The 19,123-nt window shown below is 39.7% G+C and overlaps 1 protein-coding gene across 1 annotated transcript in view; it reads left to right on the top strand.

The window, feature by feature from the left end:
* The window catches only part of STXBP6 (syntaxin binding protein 6 (amisyn)), an 84,672-nt gene extending 65,804 nt beyond the window's left edge, over positions 1-18,868 (top strand). The window contains exons 4-5 of the mRNA XM_009886928.1: positions 11,426-11,583; positions 18,176-18,868. Coding sequence (XP_009885230.1) covers positions 11,426-11,583; positions 18,176-18,199 — 182 coding nt within the window. The 3' untranslated portion in view covers positions 18,200-18,868. The remainder of the gene's footprint in view (positions 1-11,425; positions 11,584-18,175) is intronic.
* The last annotated feature ends 255 nt before the right edge of the window (positions 18,869-19,123 follow it).

Genomic DNA, 19,123 nt, shown 5'->3' with positions numbered 1-19,123 from the left:
CATCCCCTCTGGTGGGGCTGTCTATTACCTGGCTTAAGAAGCTATTCTCCATGCACTCCAGGAGTCTCCTGGATGCGTACATGTCTCTGTGCTACTTTTGCAGCAGATGTTGGGGTGGCTGAAGTCCCCCGGCAGGACGAGAGCCTGCAAGTGCGATGCCTTCTATAGGTGGAGTAGGAAGGCTTCATCAACAGGCTCCCCTTGTTTGGGTGGCCTGTAGTAGGCACCAACCACAAGGTTCCCTTTGTTGCCTCAGTCTCTAATTCTTATCCATAGGCTTTCAACCCGCTTATGGCTATTCTTCAGAGACGGCTGTTCACTCTCTATCCATTTCTTGATGTAGAAGGCAATGCCTCCACCCCTCCTTCCTCCCCTGTCTCTTCTGAATATCCTGTAGCCATGGAAAGCCACAGTCCTGTCGTGTGATTTGTCCGTCCAAGTTTCAGTAATGGCAACTAGGTCATAGCTTTCTAGCAGCATGGTGGTTTCCAGCTCTTTCTGGTTGTTGCTCATGCTGTGTGCGTTGATGTAGAGGTAGTTCAGCTGGGCTGTCTGCTGTGTCACATTCTTAGAGGAACATCCCTTAACTCCTTTGAGGTTATTTCTGTGGTGTTTCCCTGTTGGCTGCTATTACCTCAGGAGCCCCTGTCTCATCTCTGTAAGACTTCGAGTGTGCTGCAGTGTAGCCAGTGTGCCTCAGAGCAACATGCTGAGGGCCCTCGCTAGCACCCCGGTCCCTCTAACTGTTGCCTGTTGTCCCACCGCTTGTCCTGGGCAAGCCTGATACTGCCCTCCTCCCCCCTCAAGCCTATTTTAAAGCTCTGTTGATGAGCCCTGCTAGCTTGTGAGCAAAGACCCTCTTCCCCCTTTGAGAAAGGTGAACCCCATCTGACACCAGCAAGCCTGGTGCTGTGTAGGCCATCCCATTATTGAAAAACCCAAAAATGTAGCTGTGATCCAGCCATGGAGACATTTATTAACAGACTGTGCTCATCTTTTTCTTCCTATGTTGCTGCCCATGACTGGGAAGAGAGAGGAAAAAATAACCCGTGCTTCAGATTCCTTAGCCCTTGGATGACGCGTTGTGGCTTTATCACGGCTTACAAGGAAGAGCAGCAATGGGTAATATTTCAAGGGCTGTACCAGACTAGGAAGTTTCCTAGTGATGTCCTTAACCCGGGCCCCAGGGAGGCATCAGACCTTCCCTAAGAGGAGCATCTGTCTGCCATATTGAACCCTCTGTTCCCCTCAGAAGGGAATCGCCTACAACTATAACTCGTCTTTTCTTCCTCGTGGAGGTGGTCATGATACAGGGGGTAGGCCTTTCTGACCTTGGCAGCACCTCTGGTGAAGATGGACTGTCATCCACATCATCGTCCATTGAATGGCCTTTGAGATCCAGAGCCTCATACCGGTTTTAGAGAGGCAACTGGGAAGGCAGGATAGACAAGGAGGGTGGAAGTTCATGGAAATCCTTTTGTTCAGGCTGATCTAGCAGACTTCTACATCCTGAGGCTCAAATTGAAGTTGAGAAGGACATTATCCTTGAAAGATAAATTGAGAAATTGATGTTCAGATTTAAACTGCAGCTTCAAGTATTTCAAGTATTTCAAAGTTATAATTAAATTAATAAATCAAGATACTACTTTCTATGAATGTTCTGTCTTTTAGATTACTTAGTCATCCTTTCTGGCTGATAATTTAAATATTGAAATTATCTAGAGAACATTCCATTCATGTGATACAGGAATTCATTAAGTTATAAGAGGGAATTATCTAATAAAATTACAGTCACAGAAATACTATTTTTGTAATCCTCTACTTAACATGAGCTGTTTAATAAGGCTTTCATGTGACTATTTAAGAGAGTTCAGAAACCTTTTATCTGTTTGGTTCTTTTTAGCAGCATTTCTTTTTTTATTCAAAAGAGCTCCTAAATGAGGCTGTTAGGGCCAATACACACGAAAGGATGTTTAACAGTTACATGGCAGAAAAGTGAGAGGGGTGAAAAACGAGGGGAAGAACATTTTCATCCTGTCAGCCTTTACAGTAGTGATGGAAGGTCTTGGGGTAATGGTGGTCTAGGAACGGTGACACTCAGGTAACGATGACTTTAACAAGCAAGTATTCTCAGTAAGGAGAGGTAGCTTATGGAATTGTGAAGTGCCACCATCAGTTGGAACTTCATCAGTCTAAATATTTTGGTTTTGAAATACCTAAGCCTCCTGAGTTAGAAGTCTAGAGTTCACTTAGTCCTTTATCACTCTTGTAGTGTTTTGGGTGGGTCATTCTGGGCACAGCTGTTCCTTGTTGTGAACAGTTTCCTTGACAATTTTAGTGGAGGAGGAGATTTGCCTTCGTGTCTTCAGTGCTGTGTTGCAGTAATGAGCTGTTAATTTATTTATTTTTTTATGGTGTAATTCTTTCTTCTAACAAGTTTTTGGTTTGATTGCTGAATCCGGCTAATATGTGGGAGTCACCTGAGCCTTGATAGCCCAGGGGAAACTTTCAGACTAGAGAAACCTGTAACTTCCTCTTGACCCTTTTTCTGGGGAAAAAAAAATCTCTTTCTCTGCAGTTGAATTCCCATCTGAACAAATGCCAGGTAAAGAACTTGAGCTTCCTGTGGTCGCTTTCTGCTTTCTGAAGTGCTGTTTTCAGTGGTTAAGTACAGTTTGGAGGGTGGAGGAGGAGGTGGCTTTTATGAAATGCTCTCTTAACAGAGTGACTAATCAGATACAAGCTATATTCAAACTGGTTTTTGTTATTTACAGCAGCTGATCAAAACAAATGGGAGAAATTTGCACAATTAGCAGAAAAAAACATTCAGACATAAACATTGTTGTCCCAGTCCTGGGTGACTGGGATGTTGCTAAAAGATTGCCCTTAAATGTATAGCTCCTAGGTTACCAGACCACGTCCTCCCTGGGGGCAGCTGCTCCAGCATGGGCAGTCAGTCTCAGGCCAGACACTGCATTTTTCGTTTGATACATTCAAGCTCTTGCTTTTGACTGACTCCATCCTGACCTTGACCAGTTCTCACTCAGTCTTCTTCACTCTTACTCATAAGCTACAACTTTATTGCAGCCTATGTGGTAACAGAAGTTGGTGATTTTGAATATGCTACTTAAATAGTCTTTTTGTACAAATACAGATTGAGTTTGTAGCAAACATGGAATTTTCAAAGTCACCGACTTGATTTAGAAGTGTGAATCTGTTGACAAATACACTGTGTTCCTTGCCTCCATCATAGCAGATTAGCGCATTATGCTTCTCAATAATAATTAACAGTACTTAATCAGAAGTTCAGTCAATAGTATTGACACAGTGACTGTAAGCAGTACCTTTGTTTTGAGAAAATCTTGTGTTTTATCTTCAGAGCATGTTGCTACCCGGTTCTCCCACCCATCCTAAATAAATGTCAATACTTTATCGAATTGAAATGGAAACAAAACAAAACAGCAAAATAAAGTGTATCTGGAGACATGTAAACCCTTTAGATTGTCTTGACGGTGAAAAGGTGAATTAGGCTTTGTATTGGTTTTGGCTGGGATGGACCTCATTTTCTTCATAGCAGCCAGTATAGTGCTGTATTTTAGATTTGTGACCAAAAGTGTGGTGATAACATACCAATGTTTTAGGTGAGTAGTGCTTACAAAGTGTCAAGGCCTTCTCTGTTTCTTATTCTGTCTGCCCCCGGGGAGTAGGGTGGGAGGGAACACAACCAGGAAAGCTGACCCAAATTCACCAAGGAGATACACCATGCCATGTAATGGCAATGCTCATCAATAAGAACTAGGGGGCTACCTTTTCCCAAGGTAGCCATTGCTGAAGGACTGGCTGGGTGTTGGGCAGCTGGTGGTGAGTAATTGTTTTTGCTTCATTTGGGTTTTGTTGCCTTTTTTTTTCCTTCCCCCCCCCCCTACTTATTAAACTCAGGTTCTGTCTCACCCTTTGAGTTTTCTTGCTTTTGCCCTTCTCATTCTCTTCCTCCATCCCACTGGGTGGGAATAAGTGAGCAGCTGGGTGAGAGTTTAAGTGCCAACCGGGGTCAGCCCACCACAGGCTTTCATTCAAAATAGCTTTTTTTCATGTTAAATATAACTCTTTATAGTAGTCACTGTCTTTTTATCCTATATGAAATCTGCTTCCTTATTCTGAATATTCCTTATAGAAAAGTACTCAAATTTTGAATAGAATTCGATTGATATGTCGGTTTGTGGTCGTGAACCAATGTAGGAGATACAGGAATTCACCCACTGGCAGAAATGGCTTAAAGATTTCAACCAAAACCCCCATACTTTTTCTTTATAGGATGACCTCAATGTCAATAAAAATCCACATGGAAGTTACCCATTTCCAGGCATTTTTACCAGTTAGCTGATCAAAGGCATCAAAGCTCACAAACTTTTTCAGTATTCACAACATTCGCGGGTCTCCCCTTGTGGTCCCAATAGGAACTGTATTTAAAATTAATGTTTAAATTTGACATCTAATTCTCAAACAGAAGCTTGACATGGTGCATAGCTGCTGTTCTTTGTTTTAATTGCACATTCTGCACCTTGACAGGTCAGCTGTAATAGTGGCATTGCTTGCGATCCTGTAGAATTGCAGAACTTTTCCAGAGTAGGCCCCTTTAGCTCATAATTGTTGTAATGGGCAAATATCACTACTCAGTAAGATTTTTAGACTCTATTTGGTTTATAGTCTCCAAGAAAATTACCTTTTTTAGAGAACAAATTAGGCTTTGTTCCTACAAGGTTTTTGAAGTTATTACATACAAACTTTTCCAGCTTGGATCTTTAGATAGGAAGTTTTTCTCAAAGGTGTGAATTTCTGTGTGTTTGGTCTGTAGTTAGTATACTGGGTTAATAATCCTGACTGTAACTATTTACCATTAATATGAGCACTAATATTAACTATCACCATTAAATTTTATTTAATACTGATTTTAATTTGTCAGGATTTATCTGTAAGAAGATATTTACTTAAAATGTAGTAAAAGTAACAGCATAATCCACCACCCCACTTCCCCCAAGGATTAACAACATTTGGAGCAAAGTAAAGGTAAGACACAAATTCCTACAAGTTGAAGCAAAGATAAGTTAAAAGGAATTTTTTTTGAAATTTGAATCAGTCATTTGGTCAGATCAGTCTCTTCATGCCTAGTGCAGGCACTCTTAAGAAACAGGTTTCATATGCAGGGCTTGTATTCCTTTTCTTGGTCTTTGTCAGATTTTCTGTCAAGAAAATCTTTTTTGATCCTTTTTCTCCACCTTCGATTCTGGTCTTACTTAGGTGATCTGATAGTAATACTTGTAAAGCTTTAGATAACATTATTTCACGTATCATCTTGGCAGATAGCTTTCTTTTAGTATCCGTAAGGACATTTATCTTTTCAGTCAACAAAAATAATCTGTGTGTATAAAGGTGTTTATATTAGTTTCACTGTTCAAAAGTATGAATAATTTACTTGACACATTGCTATGGAGTACTGAATAAAACAAGGAAATCTCAGTAGATCAGGAGGTCCTCTCATTATCAAGAGATCTCATCAGTGAAACATTTTTTTTTTTTTTTACTCTAATGCCCCTTGTGTTGTTTAATGTCACTATTTAAAATAAAAGGGCACTAGCAACAGAGATAATGCCTCCATCTTCTTCCAACTGTGGCAAGAAAGGTTATCCTACTGAACTGTCCACAAAAGGGATTATCGTAGTCCCTTGCAGAACCATAAAAAGGGTTGTTTTTTTGTAATACAGCTCTTTCTAAATCTGCAAGCCTCATTGAGAAATTTGAATACACCTTGCTTGTTAGTAACAAAAGTATTGAACTGTTGAACCCTTAAGGTAATTAAGGTGCTTTGTTTTGTTTGGGTTTTTTTATTATTTTAAGACCTCATCTTCTCCATTTGATTAAATTTTATCCCCTGTGCTCTCTGCAGAAGTCATTCTGTTCATGTGCTGTTTTCAGGTTTTGGTCAGCTAATGGTCTGCAGTGTTTCATGCTACTTGATTTTCTTTAATTTGTGTGGTTCTGGTTAGGATGTGTTGAAATAGGGCAGTTAAACAGCAGGGATGTAACTTGGGAAGAGAAATAATGCTCTATTATATAGCCTCTTCCCTCCTTCAGACCACTTTCCTGCTTACAAAAAGCATCTATGTGATGCCTTCTTCTTTCACAAGGATATGTTCATTCTTAATTGTTAAGCACCTGTCTGTTCTCCCTAGAGTCCTTTAGTTTTATATTGATATTTTAATTGTTCAGTGGTTTTGGTTCTTAAGTGATGAGTGCACAGGTAGTTAACAAAACACAAAATAGTGAAGGAGAAAAAAGTGATTCTTCGTGTTAATGCTCAGTGTTTACAAACTTCTGTTGAATTTTTAGTGGCATCAGTATATCTGAGTGTAAATAGTATGTGTAGCCATATAGAATAATTATGTTGTGATAGAAGTGGTCTTGTTAACGAACTTGAACTGGTCATTATTCTTTTAAACTTCATTCAATGACATGGGTCCAGTTTTATGCAGTTCAATGGGGAACAAATACCTGTTTTCTTTAAATGAAAAATAAGTTTTCATGTGATCTTAATTATCGTAGCGAATTTTATTTATTTCATTCTCAGAAGGTGTTTGCTAAATGCTGTATTAATGGATATACAGTTAAAAAGCGAACGTTTGCATTTACAAATCAGTCACTGTAGAGTCTTATCACTAATACGCAGATAAATCCCTGCATTGAACTGAAATACATTTGATGTGGCTAATAGAGAATGCGATGAACCTTTTATGAATGTATGATAAAACAAATCATGCAAACTAAATAATGGTATCTCTAGAGACCAATTAGTTTCTTCAACAAATAGTCCAGTTCCCATGCTGACTGATGATAGTATCTCTATATCTTTCAGGTACTTAGTGTCGTGGGTTAAGGATGTACTTTTCTCTTGTGCATGATAAAAGGCCTAAAGCAATGTCACCCGATTTCATGGGCTGTGAGACCCTCTAATATAGCTTGTGATCATAAGAACCAAAAATTTAAAAATTAGTCTGAGAGGAGCTGCGGTGCTTCCTGAAAAGTGTTATTTCTTCAGTTTTTATGTCCATAAGCAAGTAACACTGCTGGGATCACTGGTCTAAAGCACTTACCTGAGGGCCGTTGCCCCTCTGCTACTTCTGCACCTTTGGGCCCCAATAACATTACATATTATTATACAGGTTACTAATTGAATTTTCTAAGGGGAGAGTGGAGTTTAATTCCAATAGTTTATATTTCACTACAGCAAATTCAAAATAAAATGTGTAACTGGCTAAGCAAATCAGATTACCAAGCTGTATAGCTATTGATTAATTTGGAAATCCTGCATGTTTCTTTCCTCTGGGTAGACAACTTCAGATAGTAAGACAAAAAGTATTATAGAAGAAATGCTGTATTACAAGTGACCTTGTTAGCCACTTGTTTGAGTAACTGAAAACAAATTAGCAGTATGTTTCTGTGCTTTTATATATAGCAAAATTAAACTGAAGAAACCCACTGAATTAGCTTGATTTACTTAGTTTCAAACTGCAATTGGCCTAAACATGCATGTCTTGTTGATACTAGAGATTAATATTAATCTAATACTTTATATTAACATGGGGGAAATACATATTTATACTGAGTTTTTCTCACAATATTTGCTCCACTTACTCAGTGAGTCTGCAAATACTCTTAGATAACAAAAAGCTGTGTGTTTGCCCTTTATTAAAGACTTCAAAAAAAGCTATTTAATAAAATGACAAAATATGTAAGCTGCTTTATTTTCTTTTCATGTTTATTTGAAAGAGAAGTCTGTGGACTCAGCTGCTGAGATCTGTTCTACAGAGCTACAGAAAGATATATGTGCTCCAAAAATGGGAGAATCCCATTTCCTTAGAAGAAGCAGCAACATAAGCACAGAACTCTTTCTGTTTACAGTGAAGCCTATAGCCATGCAAAATTTGATAGCACAGGCCCTTCAAGTTGAACATCTTGGGAACAACCCGAGTTCTTTCCTACTAAAAACAACTCAGAACATCAGCTGACCCATACCCATATTTTGGTGGTGTTTATCTCATCTTGCAAGTGTTACAAAATCTCTTTCCTGAGCAGATGATGCATGTGAAGCTGTTGAAAGTCTTCCATTGAGGAGCATGTGTCTCTGACCTAGTAGATAAGTCCTGAAATCCCCTCAGACTCTTCATAGAGGCGGGAGGGGGGCGAACCCAGTGTGGTTAGCAGCAGTTGTGTAAGCAAAGATGGAAAACAGTCTTTCCAGACTCTAGGAAAAAGATGACCCTCACATTTCTTTAGTTTTTTCTTCAGGGGGTTGGCGCAGCTGGCTGGCATAAGTTTACACCTAAGTAGGTACAGTTCAGGCGGTTTTGTTGTTCAGTCATCAAACAAACTTCTCTGAAGATCTTAATTCGCAGTAGTTATCTCCTGAAGAACTGCTTAAAAATTTTGCAGGTTGTAGGTGATTTGTTCATAGGAATGATTCTCCAATGCATCCAGTAGAAGTGTTGCTATTCTTGCAGTGATACTAATATAATGACAAGGCATAGTCAGTCATACCAGCAACCACCTACGCATGCTCTAGAAATACACTGATGAAATTCAATAGACTCCTGATGCATGAGTTTGTGTTGCTCATAGATTGGAGCGGATTTTTTTTTTATTATTTTAGTGACATTCCATTGGAAAAGATTATCCAAAAGTAGTTATTCCAAAACAGTCTGAGTATAGCAGCTTCTGCAAGTCACTGGCCATAGGAAAGTACAGCAGATCTTACCTGGAGAGAACACAATATTGTATTAGCTATAGAGAAAAACAGTTACTGTCATTGTGCCAAACTTCCAAGTTTGTTCTTCTCTGCTGAAAACAATGTAGAGAAAAAGATACCAATCTTTGGCCTGATACTTTCAGGGATATATAAAATACAGAATATTTTTATTCTGCAATTTTCTATTGACATTGACAGAAGGTCAGCAATGTGTTAACTTCTACTTCCCAGTACATTTTAAGACCTCAGAAGATGCTTAGTTTTATAAAATTCTCTGTGTACCCTGCTTCCCTTGAATTCAGCAGAATCTTTGTATTCTTGTAAAGCAACAACAGAGTTAATCGAGTGTTGAGAGCTTTTAAGACTCCTGTCCTAGAAAACTAGCACTGATTTATACAAGCGGTTAAAACCTTTGGATCACACCACCAAAAAAGGGAAACTATTTCCAGTGTGGCGTTGCCCAGTACATGTGTTTATTGGAAAAGCGACTGAACAGAAGCCAAAATAATCTCCTGAGAACTGGCTTTAAACAAGCAAATTATGAACAAAATAACAGTTAAAAATCTTGAGGTAAGAACCAGTGCAATATTTAAACTGTTCAGTTTTACTATCAGACTCGTCAGTGTCTGAAGAGATACCACTTGAAAACATAAAGTTTCATTTGTCTCTGCAAATTCCAACTCGCAGTATTCTCAGATATTTATCTCTTCAACATTAATACCAATCGTTATTTTCCTTTTCTAAATTCAGCCTCTTTGTTCCATACAACAACAGAAAAAAACCTGAACCTGTAGCTGTTCCATATCCTAGACATCCATTATTTTTAATTGCTGATGTGAAGAATGTAACAATATTGGTATACAGGAGGCCAAGCTGCTCTTTGCTTGGTATTTCTCATATTGACTCATCATACGTGAGTCACTGTGTGTAGGTTCTTGGGTCCTTCCCCCATCTCCATAGTTTGATACTAGTTGTGGTTTAGTTTAATAAAATTTTAAGGCAATTTTTTAATCTCAAGAGTTCCTGCATGTGCAGCTTGTACTGTTGTATCACAGGCTGCTTGGGGCAACCTTCAGTTTCACTCTTCATTGTTTGTTTGCTGTTTCTAAGGAAAGGAGTATTATCTGTAAAATGAGTCTGAATGGGTCTTTGTTCTTCCTTTTTCCTTATGAATCTAATAGAAAAATAACCCTTCGAATTAATATTTGGGTTTTATTTTTTAACCTGGCAATATTTTTTAAGTAGACACACTTTTCAGATAAAGGATAAAAGCAAGTAGGTTTGTGTGTATTTTCCCTTGGCTTTGTGTGTCTGTACAACAGACTTCGTTTTAACAGCAGATTTACTATAGCACTCCCTTCAGCTTCGTGTGTTTCATACCTTTACCAGCGCAGTTCATTTAAGTGTTTCATATTTGGTTTTTAAGCTGTGAAAAAAGGCTCTCTGCAATTACAGTGTTTGAGGTAGTTTAGCAAACTGGTAGCAACAGTGTGCCTAAATAATACTCTATCTGTATTGGCTTTCTGGCTCTCACAATGCCTTGGTATATGTCTAGACAACAGATTCCTAGATAACAAATTCCCTGTAAGGTAGATTAAGTTTTAAAGCTTGTGGAAAACGCCAAGGGAGTACTGTATTGCAAAAAGCTGAATTTTTACTACTCCTTTTGCTGAAAAGGTTCAAGGATAGGACAAAAGAATATTTTTGTCCTACATGTATTTTAATACGTACCAGTTCATACTGATAACTTGTAACTTCTCTGGAGTTTTCAGTTTGTACTGTGGTTCCTATTATAAACATTCATCAGCAGTTCGTTCCAGAAAGAGGATAATCCTTTCTGTTGAGAAGCACTATAGAAAGGAGAACTGAAAATAGCGAGCACTTAAGTGTAGAGGAGTAATTCAGTTGAAAACTTGAAGAAACTACTACATTGTGTGCCAGAGAAGAAATGGAAACACTGATAAGTTGATTTGGATTGTAAAGATGAAGGCTTAGAAGATATTGAACTTTGGGACTTTAAATACCAGGATTTAAATAAAATGTGTGACATGAAACATGGCTGGTACTCCATGTGGAGAAGGGTCAAAGGTGGATAGATCAGAGCAGCATAAAATAACTGTAGTAATAGTGTTTGGAGTGTGCTTGTAAATGAAATATTATTATAATAATTACGATATGGAAAAACATGGTGAATTCCTACAGATGTGTCTTGCGGTGTCAATCATTTATTCTCTAGGGAAATCGTGTAATTTCCAAAGAAACGTAGTCTGTATTAACATGAGTGTTGTGAAGAAGCTGTGTGCATTTGTGAACAGTTTCATTGATTTAGTAGGATAGCTTCCTGAAATGATGTATGAACATAAGACATAAAAAAAATAATACATAACTATGTCCACTGCTTCCTTATATTCCCCAAGTATTATGTTGCCATAAGGTACTTGTTAAATTTGCTAATAATACGGTTTGAGTGAGAAAACACTAACTTATCCCATTATTCAAAATGCAACTAGATGGTAAAGTAGCAGATAACACATCAGCTCTAGAACATTATAAATGAAAATAATCGTATTTAATACAAAGCATATATATATTTGGGTGTTCTAATAGTTTCTTTTGATATTGCAGGAAACAGCATACTCCATTCAGCAGCAGACAGTGTGACAAGTGCAGTACAGAAGGCAAGTCAGGCTTTGAATGAGCGTGGCGAAAGGCTTGGTCGAGCAGAAGAAAAGACAGAGGAGCTGAAAAACAGTGCTCAGCAGTTTGCAGAAACTGCACACAAGGTAAGATTTTGGTGGGATAAGGCTCTCAGTAGGTTAAAGTCACATATTCCTTTATTTTGAGAGGAGGAAGCTTGAGAAAGAATTGCAGTCAGTCACTGGTTACAAACAGCTTGCTGTTTTCCTTGATACTGTTCCTCCCTTGGCAGATTTCTGGTTTATAACTTCTGTGCATAGATCTGAGGTTTGCTGCATTTCCACTTGAATTGAAACTACCTATATTCACCTTCCCGAAGCATACTTCACATCCATCTTCCCACTACTGTTTGGTACTATTCCTCATACTTTGTGCAGCACTGTAGTGAAATTGCTGTTAATCCCCTTTGATAAGCAGTCATAGGTCTGTGACTGTTTCTGAAGACGTATCTTTTTATGTCTGGAAATATTATTTATGAGGATTTTGGGGAATTGTTCCGTCTCGGGAATGTGCGGGCATTCCCTGGTTTTGGTGGAAGGTGTTGATAGTACTGTGCCTGTTGCTTCTGCATATGCATAACAGTGCTGAGCTTCCATCTCTGTGACCAATTGTAGGCATCCACAGCATAAGACTTGGTGGCTGTGTAACACATCCACAGTAGACAGAGTGCTTTTCAAAGAAAAAAGTAAAAGTTTTCTGAACGTGAGCAACCATTTTAGCATGCAAGTTTGATAGTTTTGCTGCTTAGCACAGCCTAGGCTTTATCAAACTTCTGCCAAAAAATGCCTGGCTACTGTATTAACACTAGAAATCCTGGATTGATATCTTGCAGTTGTATACAAGCCTCTGTCTTATGTAGTCTTTAAAATGTGACAAAACAATTTATTTTGATATTTACTATGATAATCCTGTACTGTGTGGTCCATTTAGATTAGCATGCTTCAGCTTAGTGGCCTGAGTGTGGTATGAGCCTGCTCTTGAACTCTTCTAACACCACCACCTTTCCAACACCACTCTTCCCCAGTGATGATAACTATGCCTAACTAACGACTTAGAAAACCAACCTCAAACAGCAGCTACCACTACTTCTAGGATAGGGGCCAAAAGGTTTGCTGCTGTAGAATAAAGCATAGATTGCTGCTTGGTAAGGAACTAAAAAATGAAAAATGCCTCTGATAGTTGGGCCGCTATGACTCTTGATTAAGATTTGGATAGGTTTGATTAGCGTGTGTTGCCCTTTCATCTTCCACATGTGCAGAACAGCAGTTCCACCAGATGAAGACATGCTGCGAACAGGAACAAATCTTTTCAACATGTTCTATTAGGAAAATATTATTTTAAAAATCTTAGAATTAAAGAATGCAGTATTGTAGTAAAAATACCATCTTTGATAGCCTGTGTTGTACCATATTTAGAAATGAAAGTTTACAGAATCCTGTAATAATTCAAAGTAAGAATTGGAGGGAAACATAACAGGAATGCTGGAGAAGCTAAAAATATCCACAATACAAGTATTTTATTTTTTAATCAAATGGAAAAATTCTCAGTCAGAATTTTGTACATAGTCATTTGAGTTTACATGTCTCTGTGGCAGTAAGTGAACAGTTTCTGCAGGAAATGTCAAAGTGATGCGGAACAGGAAAGGATAATCTCCATTTGGATTGTGTGCTGGGCTGAGATTTATGAAACCTTCCTGCCAGTCCAGTTCTACAGATTCCCAGTCTTCCCCAGATGAGTGTGAGGCCATATGCTGTTGAAGCCAACCCAGTTACCAGCTGGCTGAAACAGGAGTGTGACAGTCTTTCAGTGGACGATAGTTAAGGATTTGTAATAAACACTTGGGTTTTGTCTTTTTAACAAGAAAATAACATCTTTGTGTTTGAAGAAAACAAATAAGAGTTTAGTTGCTAGAGGACCGCAAATGACTACTTGTCATCATAAGGATAATTCAGTAAAATGGGGTTTACAATATTTTTTTCTTGCAAATTTTTCTGTATTGGTGCCCCAAGTCTTGAATTATATCACAGAGGTGCAGTAGTCCTGCAGTGCCTCTACTGTTATGTCACAAAAATGCATATGGCAGCCACCCAGGAATGTATTTGGTTAGAGAGACTTGTTTTATGGTGGTGTGCTTTGGTTTGCAAGAAAGGATTTTTTGGGTTTTGTTTGAGCATTTAGGAATAAGTACAGTACTGTTTATTATTATTATTAATATTCCTCTGGTTAAGCCTTTGGGGGGCAGCTGCTACTCAGATTTTAGATGTTGTTTGTACAAATAAGAAAACATATTACTCTGGTGAAACCAGGAAAGCAGGTCCAGCTGAGTCTTGCTTAAATAGCAAATTTGTAACTTTCTGGCAAAACAGCAACAGTGAAGAGAAAGGCACCAATTTTAACTTACTAGTATTTGTGAACACTTTATGCAGCAAAGTGAAGTTCCCATTTTGGTTGTTATATACTTGCCTTCAGTAGAACAGTAAAAATACTTTGAATTATTGTCAACCCATAATTAATTTCACCACTGCAGTATCATAACTGGATACAGATTTCTCTTACAGCTCAATTTGTCTGTCGGGACATTACTTGGGCAACAAAAAGGAGGAGTTGAAAGCGGTTATGCATCTGCAAATCTATGATATAGTAGCGATCATAGAAACCTAGTGGGATGACTTTCACAACTGGAGTGCTGCAATGAATGGCTATACAGCCTTCGGAAAGGATAGGCAAGGAAGCAGCCGCAGTGGGGTAACCCTGTGTGTTAGGGAGTATTTTGACTGTCTAGAGCTTGACAACAGTAATGATAGGATTGAGTATTTACGGGTAAGAATCAGGGGAAGTGCCAACAAGGTAGATATCATGGTGGGAGTCTGTTACGGGCCACCCAATCAGGATGATGATGTAGATGAAATGTTCTATAAGCAGCTGGGAGAAGTCTCACAATCACTAGCTCTTGTTCTCATGGAGGACTTCAACTTAGCAGATGTCTGCTGGAAATACAATACAGCAGAGAGGAAAGAGTCTAGCAGGTTCCTGGAGTGTGCGGAAGCTAACTTCCTGACACAGTTGGTGAGGGAGCCAACTAGGGAGGGTGCCCTGCTAGACCTGTTGTTCGCAAACAGAGAAGGATTTGTGAGTGATGTGAATATGGAAGCCATCTTGGGCATAGCGATCATGAAATGATAGTTTTTGATTCTCAGAGAAGTAAGGAGGGGGGTCAGCAGAACTACCTCCTTGGAAATCCAGAGGGCAAAATTCTTTAGCCTGCTTATGAGGTTGGTTGACAGAATCCCCAGGGAGGCAGTCCTGAAGGGCAAAGGAGTCCAGGACGACTGGACATTCTTCAAGAAGGAACTCTTAAAGGCACAGGACCAGGCTATCCCTGTGTGTCAAAAGACAAGCTGGTGGGGAAAAAGACCTACCTGGCTGAACAGAGACCTTTGGCTAGAACTCAGGAAATAAGAGTTTATTGCCTTTGGAAGAAGGGACAGGCAACTCAGGAGGACTACAAGGAAGTCATGAGGTTATGCAGGGGAAAAATTAGAAGGGCCAAAGTCCATCCAGAACTTAAACTGGCTACCGCCATAAAAGACAACATTTTTTTTTTTTCTGTAAATAAATTAGCAATAAAAGGAGGACTAAGGAGAATCTCCATCCTCTATTGGATGTGGGAGGAAACATACAAGGATGAGGAAAAGGCTAAGGTACTTAATGCCTTCTTTGCCTCAGTCTTTAATAGTAAGACCGGTTGTCCGGGTACCCAGCGCCCTGAGCTGGATGACAGGGATGGGGAGCAGAATGAAGCCCCCATAATGCAGGAGAAAATGGTTAGCAACCTGCTACACCACTTAGACACACACAAGTCTATTGGGCTGGATGGGATCCACGCACAAGTACTGAGTGAGCTGGCAGAAGTGCTCACCAAGCCACTTTCCATCAGTTATCAGCAGTCCTGGCTAACCGCGGAGGTCCCAGTTGACCGGAAGTTAGCAAATAAGACACCCATCCACAAGAAGTGCTGGAAGGAGGATCTGGGAAACTACAGCCCTGTCAGTCTGAGTCTGGCCTCAGTGCCAGCAAGAGTCATGGAGCAGATCATCTTGAGTGCCGTCATGTGGCATGTACAGGACAACCAGGCGATCAGGCCCAGTGAGCATGGGGTTATGAAAGGCAGGTCCTACTTGACTAACCTGGTCTCCTTCTATGACAAGGTGACTCACAAGTGGACGAGCGTAAGGCTGTGGATTTTGTCTTCCTAGACTTTAGTAAACTTTTTGACATCGTTTCCCACAGCATCCTCCTGGAGAAACTGGCTGCTCATGGACTGGACAGGCATACACTTCACTGGGTAAATACCTGGCTGGATGGTTGGACCCAACGAGTTGTGGTGAATGGAGTTAAATCCAGTTGGCGGCCAGTCACAAGTGATGTGACCCAGGGCTCAGTATTGGGGACAGTTCTATTTAACGTTGTTATCAATAATCTGGACAAGGGGATTGAGTGCACCCTCAGTAAGTTTGCAGGCAACACCATGTTAGGTAGGAGTGTTGATCTGCTTGAGGGGTAGGATGGCTCTACAGAGTGATTTGCACAGGCTGGATTGACAGGCCGAGGCCAATGGTCTGAGGTTCAACAAGGCCAAGTGCCAGGTCCTGCATTTGGGTCACAACAACCCCATGCAGCGCTACAGGCTTGGGGAAGAGTGGCTGGAAAGCTGCCTGGTGGAGAAGGACCTGGGGGTGTTGGTCAACAGCCAGCTGAATATGAGCCGGCACTGTGTCCAGGTGGCCAAGAAAGCCAACAATATCCTGGCCTGTGTCAGGAATAGTGTGGCCAGCAGGACTAGGGAAGTGATTGTCCCCCTGTACTCAGCACCGGTGAGGCCCCACCCTGAGCACAGTGTTCAGTTTTGGGCCCCTCACTAGAAGAAGGACATTGAGGTGCTGGAGCACGTCCAAAGAAGGACAGTGAAGCTGGTGAAGGGTCTGGAGAATAAGTCTTGAAGAGTGACTAAGGGAACTGTGGTTGTTTAGCCTGGAGAAAAGGAGGCTGAGGGGAGACCTTAACATTCTCTACAGCTATCTGAAAGGAGATTGTAGAGAGGTGGGGGTCTGTTTCTTCTCCCAAGTAACAAGCCATAGGACAAGGGAAATGGCCTCAAGTTGCACCAGGAGAAGTTTAGATTGGATATTAGGAAAAATTTCTTCACTGAAAGAGTTACCAAGCATTGGAACAGGCTGCCCAGGGAAGTGGTTGAGTCACCATCCCTGGGGGTGTTTAAAAGTCATGTAGATGTGGTGCTTAGGAACGTGGTTTAGTGGGGGACTTGACAGTGCTAGTTTAATGTTTGGACCTGATGATCTTAAAGGTCTTTTCCAACCTAAATGAGTCTATGATTATCCTTCAGCTACACGTCAGGTTATTTTAAGGTGTAAAACATGTAATGGAGACAGCGGAAGATGCATGGCATAGGAATGCTCTTTCTAAGATCTTTAAAAAACGCCTTAGTCACCTGTTAAAAATAAATAAATCCCACTTAATTTGCACAAGAAACAATAGCACTCACAGAGCGCTTTTGTTTTGGCTTTCAGAGTTCGGTTTTGGTTGTGTAAGGGCTGGAACTTACCTTCTTCACGTTCTTTGTTTGCCTCCGAAAAAAAAATCCCTTGCCCTTCTTCATGACTGCACAGGAGCTCAGACTTAAGGATTCTGTATAATAAAAACCTGTTGTCAGACTTGCCTGCTAAAGACACATTTTTGTGAAAAAAAAAATCTTGTTTGAGGTGAGAAAGAAAAGTGTTGGTTGGAGTTCTTTCATGTTGGAATGCATTTCCAGTATATATCTACAAATAATTTTTTTAAATGGCATATTTGTGACCAGGTCCTTCAGTATCAAAGTGTCAGTTAAATTTGAGTTGCTTACTGAGCAGCATTGCGCTGGTAGCAAATGAGGAAATTTTAACTGCCCCTACCAGTTCTGGTTTTTAGGGAACTTCCTAGAGGGTTCCCTCATCTCAGCTTTGTTAGCGTGCTCTTAAAGGTCCAGATACCAATTTTTTAGATACCAATTTTTTTATTATACAGAGCCTAAAACTAAGTTCTCTGCTTGGCTTGCCAAAGTCAGTCTATGCTTTTTATACAGGATTTAACTCACTTTAGCTCTTTCGTCTCCCTCTCATTCCCAGTTTTAAGTCCATTTTTGAATTATTTGAAATAGAAATAATCAGTAATCACAGAGGTAGAAAGGCAATCAGTCCTTAATTTTTCATCATTATGTAGTGGTTGAGCTTCTGAACAGGTGTTTTAAGTTACTTGTCTAGAATTTCTGATTGTATTTAGCAATCCAGGTCATTAAGTCTAAATAACTGTTCTTTTGAGCATGTCTTTGTTTCTTACGTCTTGCTCTAGCCCTCCTCACAGATAGCAAAATAATGGAACATTGGGAAACACAGCTATGAAAGCAGATCAATCCTGCCTCCTCGGCATAGCCAAGGAAAACTTTGCCTATCTGTCACAGTAAAGGGAACGACTGCATATCTGTGTGCAAAGAACTTATGGATTTCATGCATCTTTGGAGAATTCAGTTTACAAACTCGTCTGATTCAGATGAGCCACACTGGCTCGATATAGCTGTTGTTACATATGATCTCTCTTTAATTCATTTTTTTCTTTATTTTTCAGCTTGCCATGAAGCACAAATGCTGAGATACTGCCCAAAGTAGAAATCTTCCCGAGAGAAACTGAAAAGGCTACGTTCAGCAACTTTTACAGGAGATCCAGACTTCTGTGTGCTTTTTTCTTCCAGTTCAGTGGAGATGCATTCTTTCAGTTTCTGTGCAGGAAAAAGTGTTGCATTTCTACCTTTTTGACTTACTTTTGTTCCTCTTTTGTAATATTGCTACACAGTCCTGCAGTACTTTCTACCTGTATTTCAGTTGTTACAGGAGTGAAAGCAAACAGGGAAACTGGACCAAATGACAAGCTGATCAGGATTAAAATAGTAATATTCTTCCCCAGTTGTCCAGAAAATTCTTTAACTGGTTGTGGACATATGTGTGGAAATGAAATCCAAAGAAGGGGTATACTTTTCTCCATTTTATGTAGCATCAGCAGAATGTGAATGTTGGAATTAAACACCTGGGGTTGTAACTGTAGTGGAGAATAGACTGCTTTGTCCTGGGAAACAGAAAAATTTGTTTCTTCTGCCTAGTGTAGGAGGTTTTGCATGTGCCATCACCAGCATTCAGAAGTGCATATCTGAATTTCATAGGGGAATCTGGTACCAGTGCTGCATTTTGAATATTCCTATTTTCCCTTCTGGATTGATTATTTGAATAGTATAGTGAAACCTACAGAATGTACGCTTGAGGTTTCAAAATTGAGGAAAAAAGTAATTTTTACATCTATACACACATAGCTGTGCCTCAAACACAATCTAGAATTTAGCAATCTGGTATAAAATAACATTTCATTTTCTTGTTACCTGTGATTCTGTGGCTAAAGGCCTATGTAAATGAGAATGCAAAGGCCTGAGAAAATGAGAATGCACTATTTTCAAAGTCATCCATTTTTCATAAGTTCTACAGTAAGAATTTTTGTGAACACTTCAGAAATTTATCTGATTAGAAT

The sequence above is a fragment of the Charadrius vociferus genome, unplaced genomic scaffold (genome assembly GCF_000708025.1).
Source record: "Charadrius vociferus isolate BGI_N301 unplaced genomic scaffold, ASM70802v2 scaffold14, whole genome shotgun sequence".
NCBI lineage: Eukaryota > Metazoa > Chordata > Aves > Charadriiformes > Charadriidae > Charadrius > Charadrius vociferus.
This window is presented reverse-complemented; position numbering and strand designations above follow the sequence as displayed.